The 11,907-nt window shown below is 36.3% G+C and overlaps 1 protein-coding gene across 1 annotated transcript; it reads right to left on the bottom strand.

Moving 5' to 3' along the window:
- Positions 1 to 291: 291 nt before the first annotated feature.
- On the bottom strand, positions 292 to 11,838 carry DCAF16 (DDB1 and CUL4 associated factor 16). The gene is made up of 2 exons (XM_015082036.3): positions 11,672 to 11,838; positions 292 to 4,735 (listed from the first exon to the last, which is right to left on the bottom strand). The coding sequence occupies exon 2, from the start codon at positions 2,709 to 2,711 to the stop codon at positions 2,061 to 2,063; it is 651 nt and encodes a 216-aa protein (XP_014937522.1). The 5' UTR covers positions 2,712 to 4,735; positions 11,672 to 11,838; the 3' UTR covers positions 292 to 2,060.
- Positions 11,839 to 11,907: the final 69 nt, after the last annotated feature.

The raw sequence follows: 11,907 nt of genomic DNA, 5'->3' as shown, positions 1-11,907 counted from the left end.
TTCAGGTCTTGACTGAATGCCTAACATTTTCTTTTACAAGTATGTTTCGTTCTCTAGAGCTGCCAAGTCACCTCCTATCAGAGACACAGTACAGATATTACTTACATATATGTGTGTGTTTATGTATATATATGTATATATATACATATATATATGTATATATGTACACACACGTATATATACGTATATACATATGTCAGTTGACTCTATTCAGCACTTAGTGAATGTTGATTATGGCTTAAGCAAAGCAGGATCTATTTCATTTGTTGAGAACAAATGACCATACTCTGGTTCAGCATGTACAAAGCCATTGGTTTATTCAGCTGCAAAGCTGGGGAAAGGCTTCCTTTTAGAGTGAATAGCAAAAATGCTTCATGAGCAAGGCACTTTTATGTACACACATGGGAAAGGAACATATTATGGTTACATAAACATCAATATCTTTTAATTTTCAGATCTCCCTACCTCTTCCCACCTCCCCCTTCCAAAAAAAAAAACAAAAACAAAAAACAGGTTCTTATAACATTTTAAAAACCCAGTTTCACAGAACATGTACACAGAACAGTTTCTGATACATTCAGTTACACTAACAGTATATGTTTCAATTCAGTAATTTTCCACTAACAGATAGTTTTTCTACCTACTGCAGTTCCCTCCCTTTTCCTTAAGACAACTAAGACTCAGCAGAAATACTCATTGGATTATAAACATTTTCCTCTCTCCTTAAAGTTGCTATACATGTACAGAATTTGTGATTCCATTAATGCTTCAGTGTTTCGATGCCATATCATATACAGCACTTAATTATGGAGAATCGGAAAAAGTAAAACTAAAAGAGGATATAGGATATATTTTTAACAATCTATTTGCTGATTCCCTTCAGATGCCCAGTCAACCAGGGGCACACACTGGTTTCACTCTACTGTAGGTGTGTGAAAAGATTTAATGGTCTCATGCATTTTCTTTTATGTAGGATTTCTACGTTTTAACTCATCTAATTAAATGCAGCAAGATTCATTTACAAGGGTACATACTCTTCCTTGTTCAGCTAGAAGAAAATCTAAAGCTAATCTATGCAGAAAAACAATGATGCTAAAAAACTGTAACTTCAGACTGTTACTAGGCTGAGATGTTCTGTAGTAGTGAAGTTCTTTAAAGTTAGAAAAATTTGCAATGGACGTAAACAGTGCATAAAGTACTGCTGGAACATTATATAGATGAAATATTTTAATTTACAAGCAGTTAATATTGAAAGCATAAATGCTCTTCATCTTTTCCCTGGGCTTTTCAAATGTGATCTGCTCTTAACTAAAGTCTGAATGCCAAGATACAGGAAACATCTTCCCTACAGAACAGGTGTCTGATTAGTCCCCAGTTACAATTTTTTTCGGCCTGGTGGGAGACTGTGATATAAAAGTTTATACTGTAATTGCAGGTAATATAATTGGTCTGAAGTAGTGTGGGCTAGGTTTGAAACTGCACTCCCTCCCCCCAAAATAGGAACTCTCAAGGGTGCCGTGTGCAGGACTATCTATATAAAAGCCAGGAGGTAAATCCATAGCCCCACCACTTTCTTTTGTCTAGGTATTCAATTTAATTCAACTATCTCACAGAAATTAGTGTTAGAAAAGAGTGTGCTCAGAAAGGTGTTATTGGGAGTAGCTAAGTCCCCACTTTCCCCACTGGCTGTTCTGAAGGTTAGGTAACAAAAGGGGTAGGGGTTCACTGCTTCTTCCTTCCCATTAGCAATGAGATATCTAGTTAAGAGTCCATTCAGATAGGAAGAATAAATTGGGGAGAGAACTGAGTGTGGACAACAGTCAATTTTTATAATACGGTCCCTTTTATCTAATTCTCTACTAAAGTTCTCATTTTATCTACAGGGTCTATCAAAGGGGATGCTCACCATGCATTTTCTGCAGCTGAGTTATGGGACTACTGTACTTGGTAGGGCTTAAGGGCTTATTAGGACAGGGCATAGTTTGGCTGAGAAGGCATTAGTGTCTCAACTGTCGGGTGTGTGACTTTCTATGAGAGATATCAGAACAAATGGTGGACGTTTACAGTGATGCAGTTAGGAGTTTGTTAACTGCCTTTTGGAAGTCAGTGTAGGAGTAAGTAGTATTGATGGGTTCAGTTCGGGTTGTTTCCTTAACTGTTTTAGTTAACCAGCCACAGCAACAACCAGAAACACATGAATTAGGGATCTGTTTTAGGTATTCAGGTATGGGAGTGGCTCTACTCAACGTTCGGCTTAACTGTTTGGTGGCAAATTGCAGTGCCCCATTTAGAGTGGCATGATCTCTAGAAAGCCGGCTGGGATTTGTAAGGGGCTTTTGAAAAGGCGGGACTCCACAAGAAGCCAGAGGAGGCCATTCAGGAATTGGTTCCAGTCTGGGTACACAGTGGGAGCAATGAGAGAGTCTTAGACCTATCTCTCGAAGTATATGGACTGGTGTGCTTGGATCTAAGAGTTTAGCATGATATAACCAGGAATTAGGATTTAAAGGTTTCCAAGTTGTAGAGTATTTTAAAAGGCACTTAACCTGCCAGGCAAGACTCTCAAGAGGTGTCAGGTTGGGCACCACAGGGTCTTCTTCTTCAGAGGAATCCCACTCTTGCCCAGAACTCTCATTTAGGTAGTTAGCGTTTTCTTCTTCCTCACTTTCTGATTCTGATAAGGGGTCAGGAGAGGGATTCCTGGGACCCATTAGATTAGAACGGAGGAAGAAACCAGAAAAAGGTAACAATCTAAGCCAGCAAAATACTAAAACTATCAAATAGAAACAAAAGATGAAGAATCCTTCAACAAGATTAACTTGTCAGTCCATTATACACACACAGTATGCCTCTGGCTCCTATCACTGTGCAGTTCTTCAAGATTATGTTGTATATTCTTCACTTACAAAGAAGGTATCTCAGTTCTCAGGACCAGTTCAGTGTGTAAAAGTGTTAAGTCACTTACCAGTGGCACAGGTCAGAGTTTCTCCTTCAAACTGTGTCTACCCAAGAAGGGAAGGGGTCTTCCTCCAGGCAAGCTGACTTTCTTAGTGTGGTCTCAACTGGTTATGATACTGCGAGGAGACACTTTGTGTATTCTGTCTTGTTGGCAGGGATATTATATCTACTTGGTAATGGAAAGAAACACAGTGGTTGCCTTTGTTGTCCGCTGGTGGAGCAAATTTTGTGGTGGGATGAGTTGTCAAGGACATCTGGTGTACTCGAATCTGATGTTTTCCGTAGGTGGCAAATGCCCTTGGAAACTGGTGACTTAGTTGAAATATCTGGAAAGGTAGCTTTAACCTGTGAATGAGAAGACTAGAGAAATGATATTAAAGTCCGAAAGCAATAGGTTATATTATTGTCTGTATCTAAGAACATGGATGCTGACCAAGAAGGTTTACTGAGCTTTCCCATCTTTATCTCCTAGTCTTAGGCAGATTTTTCTATTGGGAGAGACTGGGGTCATTTTAATCATTTATTGGTTAATATCTGGGTCAGTTTATTTTTTGTATGCTGTTCTAGCCCAGAAAATTACTCCCACAAAAGTAGTTCCTTTATGCTCCAAACTCGAAACTCCAGATAGAGAGCTATAAAAGGCGGTGGTACTGTTGTTGTTGCTGTTTTCCTTTAGATGGGTTTGTTGGGATTAGTTTTAGGGGAACTGTCTTGGTTACAGAGCTGTTAGACGTTAGGATTCTTGCTGGGACCCCAGAGGTTGTGGTCATATAACCATACTCAACAGATATGAGAGAAGATGGCAGGTGTAAATCTTAATATAGTAGGAATTACAATGAATGTAAACATGTTAAAACTCACAGTTAAAAAGACAGACATTCAGCCTGGATTAGAAAAACAAAATAAAATTCAATAACATGCAACTAACAAAAGATACTTCAAAGCAAAAAGACACAGAAAAGTAAAAAATAAAAGAATGAAAAAAGATGTATCAGGCAACTGTGGACCAAAATAAAGTTGAGATAGCAATCTTAATACCCATCAAAAAAAGATTTCAAGTCAAAAAACACAAGGGACAAATATAGACATTAATACCAGTGAAAGGAACAGCATAAAATTATATAGTACTCATCATAAACATATATGAGGTATATATGATCCTGAAAGCACAACCTCAAAATTTCTTAAGTAACAACTCATAGAACTGAGGGGGAAATATTAAGCAGGGATATAAGAAGCCTGAAAAAGTCAAAATATTAATATACTTTATTATTATATAAATATTCAGAACTCTATACCAAACAGAATAGATACTTGAGAGTGCACATACACACACATGAAAATAGATCATGTGTTAGGTTTAAAAGTGTAACTAAATTCCAAAGGGTCAATTTCATTCAGACTAAATTCTCTGACCAAAATGCAGTAAAGTAGATATTAAAGGTTAGTTAAAAGGAATCCTATGTTAGGAAGCTAAATACCTCATGGGTTAAAATGGAAATTACAAAAGATATTAAATATTAAAACTGACTGATATAAACCACACAAGGCAAAATTGTGGGACATGGCCAAACCAGTACCCAAAAGAAAGTTATAGTTTTAGGGGCACCTTGGGTGGCTCAGTAGGATAAGCAACTGACTGACTCTTGATTTCAGCTCAGGTCATGAACTCACAGTTGTGAGATCGAGCCCCACATCAGGCTCTGCACTGCGTGTGGAGCCTGCCTGAGGTTCTCTCTTCCTCTGCCCCTCACCTACTTCTGTTTTCTCTCTCTCCCTTAAAAAAAAAAATTATAGCTTTGAATACACTGATGAGAAAAGAGGAAGTTTAAACACCTACAAGTTAAGCATTCAATTCAAAATAATGGAAAAGAGCAAGAGCAAAATAAGCAAGAAGGAAATAAAGTCAGAAATGCAACAGCATATGAGAATAGAGAAGACTGATAAAACTAAAAGATGGTTTTTTGAAAATATGAGTAAGAAAAATGAAACTAGTGAAACTTATCAAGAGACTTAAAAATAAAAGATTTAAAAATTTAAAAAATGACAAATACATACTAAATGTGAAAATCTAGATGAAATGGCTGAATTCTGGAAGAAAATACTACAATTCATATAGGAAGAAATAGATAACTTGAATAGAACAGATAACTAAATGTTAAAAAACAAAACAAAACAAAACAAAAAGGCCCCAACCTCCTTTTAAAAGCAGCGGGCCCCTATGGTTTTGTAAAGTGAGTTCCACTAAACTTTCAAGGAAATTAATACCTGTTTAATATGAATTGTTTAAAAAAAAAAAAAAAACATATAAACTGACAAACTCCTTTTAGGAAGATTTTAATAAAATATCAACTCTAAATCTAGAGATGAGCCAAATAAAAAAATACAGTCTCATTTCACTTGCATAAATTCCAAATACTACCTAACAAAATCTAACAGTAGATTAAAGAAAAAAAAAAAAAAGAATATGCTATCATATAGAGCTTATCCCAGGGAAAGGAGGAATACCTCAACTTCAGAAAATGTACAAATATACGTCACCATGATAATAAAATGAAGCAAAAAACCAAAAAGGCTGATAATTTTGTCAACTGTGGATATTTAACCTTTCTTAGTTCCTTCAAAAACGTAACAAAATACTCTTAACCAAACCAGGAAGAAAAGCTACTTTCTCAACTTCGTACCTAAGTTACCTACCAAAAATTTTTAGCAAATATAACCTAAATGAGAAACTTTAGATATATTCCCTCTAAAAATGAAATCAGATAAGGATGGCCATGATGACTGATACTGGCTGATATAGTACCAGAAGTCTTAATCAATGTTAGAAAAAAATAATGACAAGTGTAAGAAATGGAAGAAAAGAGATGTAACAATTTACAAATGATATGGTCATGTAATTAAAAAAAAAACTTAACATATAAATGATTAGAGCTAATAAAAGGGCCCAACAAGGTTTCTGGATCTGAGATTAATCTATGGATATTCATTATTTATATAGTGCTTACTATTTACCAGGTACTATTCTAGGAACTGCAAATGTCCCAAGGTCAAACCTCTACTAAATGACAGTCTGGATTTAAACCCAGACACTTTTACCTTCTACACATGCAATACTAACTAAAAAAAAAATAAAAAAAGTTAAAGATATCTATCTTTCATAATGAGAAAAAAACCCAACAACACCAAACCTATCAAGGATCTAGGAACTACTTAATGATATATATAAGACCTCTATGAAGAATGTAGAATTCTAATAAAGGACAGAAGAGGATTTAAAAATCTTGGATGGAACAGATGAATATTATAAAAACTTTTTCCAAATTGATTTATACAATCCTAATACGGAAAGAGTAAAATTTCACATCTTGCCAAACCAACTATTTAAACAGAAGAGTAGAGGGGCTCTTGGCCTACAAGATATTAACACATACTATGAAAGTTACAGAGTTTAAAATAGGGTGGAGTTAGTGTATTGGACAAATAGTCCAATGTAACAGAACAAAATTGAGAAACACAGCCATATAAAGTTTTAGAATGCAGTACAAAATAAAGTTAGCATATAAATCAATGGGGAATGATACATTTAGTACACAATATTGGTAAAGCTGGCCCATTACATGAAGAAAAATCAAATGTATACCTACATAATGCCACATACAAAGGAGGACTCATGTTGGATGAAAGGCCAAAATGAGAATGGTAAAACTATATAGTTAATAGAATATAATACCTGAATATAAAGTATTGTGACTTGGGGACAGGGAGACTTTTAAATAAAAAAACATAAAGCACAAGACCAAAAAATGATGAATTCAGTATCACATCAAAATTATTTCTGGATTGAACTAAAGATATCAAGAACTAAGTGAACTACAAATTCACAACAAAAAGGTAGCAACCTCCATAAAGAAATGGCTAAAACAAAAATATTCAATTTACAGAAGAGAAAATCAACAGGCCATTAGCCATATGATGAATAAAGAGTTATTATCACTTTACTGTATTTGGCAAAAATTAGAAGCTGGAGACAATGCCAACTGTTAGTGAGGAAACTAAAGGAATAGCCCCTGTAGGAACCAGTACTGCTGGTGATATTACGGTCTGGGGTAATTTTTCTCGAGAAATTTGGCAGCAGTATTTAGTCAAACTATTTGCACATCTCATGATCCAGCAATTCTACTCTTATGTATATATAGTAAAGATATTCTCCGTAAGACCAACAGATATTCTGCTTCTAGGTTTCCATCATTGGGAGTGGATAAGCAAAATGTGGTGAAAGGACACTAGAAGTATACATAGCCACATGAATATACTAAAGGCATTAACTCTAAATGAAAAAAGCGGAAAGCAAAATATTAATATCCCACTTATGCCCATTCTATAGGAGTGATTTCCAAAATGAGTTAGTAAACATCTCTACTTTCAAAAACACATTGAGTTGTGCTAGTAAGGTCAGAGGGTATTGCTTCATGTCAATAGTATTCCTCTAAAGGACATTTCTCTGGCTTCTGCATATTCTTATTTAACTCTGTTGCACAAAATGTCTGACACATATAGCTTAGTAAGTTTTTTGAAAGAAAATGAGAGAGTGACAAAGGTCTGCTATAAGTAACTATACAAGCATGTTCTATATTTATTCTAGGGAGACAAAAATTCCCAAATTATATTCGGGTGATTTGGTAGTATGTTGCACAAAGTCAAACGAAACAATTTTTTTTTTTTTTTTTTTAAAGCAGGATCAACAGATGATGCTACTAAAGCAATATAAAGGAACTGCTTATAACTTCAACTTTAAGAAGAAAAATGAATGCAAATACTTTTAAGTTTATATTACTACCCAGTTCAATGTGAAAACCAAAAGAAAACTCAAAACATACTCTAAGTCTTTAGTTTATTGAGACAGGAGAAGCTGTTGGCTTTTAATTCTCCTGTCCTACATTTTTACTATTTTCATTTCAACTAGATTCCATCTGCAAGATTATTAATTGGCTATACATCATTTATTGTGTTACTCAAAGCACTCTGTAAATGGCCCACTCCACTTTTTTTTAGCAGAAATAAGAAAGTCTCTTTGGGGGCATATATAAATTCTAGAGTGAATCTACCACTGTTACTCCTTTACATTCCATGTGCATAATTTTCCAGCATCAAAACTGAATTAACCTCTTCTGTATGCTCCCATGTATAATTTGCCTTTAAAGAATGATTTTTACCATGATTTCAGAACTAAATAGCCTTACCTTACAAAGTCTTTAGTTTTGTTATTTCCTCTTCAACTGAACTAAGTTTACCAAGGATAGGAAGAAATTCCCATAGTTGCTATTACTTGCTCATTTTTCCCACAAAGTCAAGAAACAGTAAGCTTTAAGGCAGTGATACTATGATGTTTAACACAGCATCTTTTTTTACCAGCTTTATTGAGGTATGATTGACAAGTTGTATATATTTACCATGTACAATGTGATGTTTTGATATATGTATATACCGTGAATTACCACAAACAAGCTAATTAACATCTGTAGCCCACAGTTACCATTTTCTTGTGTGTTGTAAGAACACTTGAGATCTACACTTGAGATCTACTCTCAGCAAACTTCAAGTATACATACATTAACAACAGTCGCTATACATTAGGTCTCCAAAATTTATAACTCAAGGTTTTGTATTCTGTCCAACATCCCCCAATCTCCTTCATCCCACAAGCCACCGATAACTTCCATTCTACTCTGTTACTATGAGTTCAACTTTTTTAGATTCCACATATAAGTAGGATTATACAGTATTTGCCTTTCTGTGTCTGGCTTATTTCACTTAGTAGAATATCCTCCAGGCTGACCCATGGTGTAGCAAACTGCAGGATTTTCTTCCTTTTTTAAAAAAATGTATTTATTATTTTGAGAGAGAGACAGTGTGAGGAGGAGAGAAGCAGACAGAGAGGGAGACACAGAGTCTGAAGTAGGCTTTCAGGCTCTGAGCTGTCAGCACACAGCTGGATGCGGGGCTCGAACTCACAGACTGAGAGGTCATGACCTGAGCCAAAGTCAGACACTCAACCGACTGGGCCACCCAGGTGCCCCAGGATTTCCTTCCTTTTTAAGACTGAAGAGTATTCCATTATACATAAAGTACATCTTTATCCATTAATCCATTATGGACACTAACGTTGTTTCCCTATCTTGGCTACTGTGACTAACACTGAAATAAACACAGTACTGCAGATATATCTTTGAGATAGTGACTTCATTTCCTTTAGATATATACTCAGAAGCAGGATTGCTGGATCACAAGGTTATTTCTAGTTTTAAGTTTTTGAGGAATCTTGGCTGTTTTCTATAATGGCCATATCAATTTACATTCCCACCAACATGTATAAGGGTTCTCTTTATATCCTAACACTTGTTATCTTTTGATTTTTTGATAATAGTCATTCTAACAGTTGTGAGGTGGTATCTCATTGAGGTTTTGATTTGTATTTCTCTGACCATCAATGATGTTGAGCATCTCTTCATATACCTGTTGGCTGTATGTCTTCTGTGGAAAATGTCTATTCAGGTCGTTTGCTCATTTAATTGGGTTATTTGTTTTTTTGCTATTGAGTTGTTGGCATTTCTTTTGTATGTTGGATTTTAACCTCTCATGGGATATATAGTTTGTAAATATTTTCTCCCATTACAAAGGATGCTTCTTCACTTCATAATGTGTCTTTTTCTCTTTTTCTGATATAATGTTCTAAAAATACTAAACAAAAACATGTTACATGTTAATCCTAAAAAAAAAAAAAAAAAAAAAAAAAGCTAATCAAAACAGTTAGGCTGACCTCTGGTGGCCAGATGCCTCATCTTTCAGTATCCGACAACATGATAGGAAGTCATCTCTCATTTGTCGATTACCAAGTAAAATATAGTAAAGGAAATAATATTGTTAGAAACCTCACAGAGTAATAAAGGTAGCAAGCATCCAAAGTATAAAGAAAATTGAGCAATTAAAGGCTACAAAATAGAAAAATGTCTCCAAATACTTGTTATAATTTTTAGTTTACCAATTTTACATGAAAAACAAATGGTATATGCAGTGGTTCTCAAAATAAGAGCATAGTTCCACACGGTCCAATACTGTAGTCACTGGCCCCATGTGTCTACGCAGCACTCCTGTGGCTAATGTAAAATAATACCGAATTTCAAAGACTTAGTAGGGAAATAAGAGAATGTAAATCATTCCATTGATAATCTGTTGATTACATGTTGAAATGATATTTTCGTTATACCTGGCTAAAAAATTAATGCCCTTTCTGGGTTTCTCTCTCCACAGCTTTCCAGGCATTCTATACTTTTAGCTATAGTTAGATTATGTTAGCAGTGTGTCCACGAATTCATGGGCCTCTGCTTTTGCTCTAGCTGATTAACCTAAAACACTCATCCTTCTTGCCTTTTCAAAAATAGACCTCTTGATAATTTTGAAATTATAGGCAACCCGATACTACCATATTCATTACTTTAACTGGCATTTGAATACCTATAGTGTTGTATGTATAATATAAAGAGAATGGATGAATAAATTATCACATATTCATACAAAAGAATACTGCAGCAACCTGTCTGTGCCTTGGTTTCCTTACCTTAAAAGGAGCTAGAAGTTACCTTATAGGGGTTGTTTGTGAAGACTGAACTTAGTAAAGTGCTTAGAACAGTGTCTGGCACATAAGGGTCCATAAGGTATAAGTTATCATTATGAAAGTATTCATATGAATAAACCTCAAAAACAATACTAACTGAAAAAAAAAGCAAGGTGCAAAGGATTTTTTTTTTTGGCAAATGATTATATAATGTTAGAACATAAAAATAATACAGTATATTTATTCAGAGACTTACTCATATGTCTTTAATATATAAAGTTCAGAAAAGCCGTTAATGCTGTAGAGAGAATGTAATTCAATAGGAAAAAGGTATACAGGTGACTTTGTAATCTTCTTTATCTTAGCTGGCTGTGTGTACTGAGATGTTTGTTTTTGTCTGATATAATTCCCCTCTTTTTTTTCCATTAATTTTTTTAATGTTTATTTATTTTTGAGAGAGAGAGAGAGAGAGAGAGAGAGGTAAGGGCAGAGAGAGAGACACACACACAATTTGAAGCAGGCTCCAGGCTCTGAGCTGTCAGCACACAGACCGATGGGGGGGACGGGGAGCTCGATCCCACAGACTGTGAAGATCATGACCTGAGCTGAAGTCAGACGCTTAACCGACTGAGGCATCCAGGCGCCCCCCACCTTTTTCTTTTTAGTTTAAAGAGTCAGTTCCTGCTCGAAGGTACTGCAAATTTATCGTTACCACTACCCTAAACACCATCCCCTGTGTTCTTGGTTGAATACATCGCTGTTAGGCACCTTTGTAAACCAGGCCTCGAAAGCTGGAATAAGCTGGATCCAAATTAAATCGTGCCTCTCTCCGCAGCTCTTCCCAAACTGCGTACTTCTTGCAGACCCTCCGCCAGCTACCTAAGGGTTAAAATGACCGAGGCCCGCTTCTATCAGGGCACCACGTAACGCCCCTCTGCGGAACAAGAACGTCTGCTTTCTCACTGGAAGCCCGGCCGCAGCTCAGCTTCCAGCACGCCCTTCTCGACAGAGCTCCAAAAGAACCCTTACACCTGGGATCCCCTGCTCCCCTTTAGCCGGAGAAGGAAATCTTCCCCTCAGCAGATTCCCTGTTCTCACCCATGGAGGATCCTTTCTTCTTTCTCGCCCCACGCCCAGCTGCACGACCCGGCTAGGCCTAGCACCACCAGCTCTGCCCCGACAGTAGCATCTCGGTTCGGCGAGCGGCCGATTTCACTTCCGGGCGGGCCAACGCCCCCTCCTCTTAGAAACGCCACTTCCCTCTCGAAGACCCACTGCAACGATTCTAAGCGCATGCGTCCAAACTGCCGTAATTGAGGAAGGTGGAGCCATCT

Source organism: Acinonyx jubatus, chromosome B1 (assembly GCF_027475565.1).
Source record: "Acinonyx jubatus isolate Ajub_Pintada_27869175 chromosome B1, VMU_Ajub_asm_v1.0, whole genome shotgun sequence".
NCBI classification, from domain to species: Eukaryota; Metazoa; Chordata; class Mammalia; order Carnivora; family Felidae; genus Acinonyx; species Acinonyx jubatus.
Note: the sequence above shows the minus strand (reverse complement) of the source record. Positions and strands in the feature narration are given on the sequence as shown.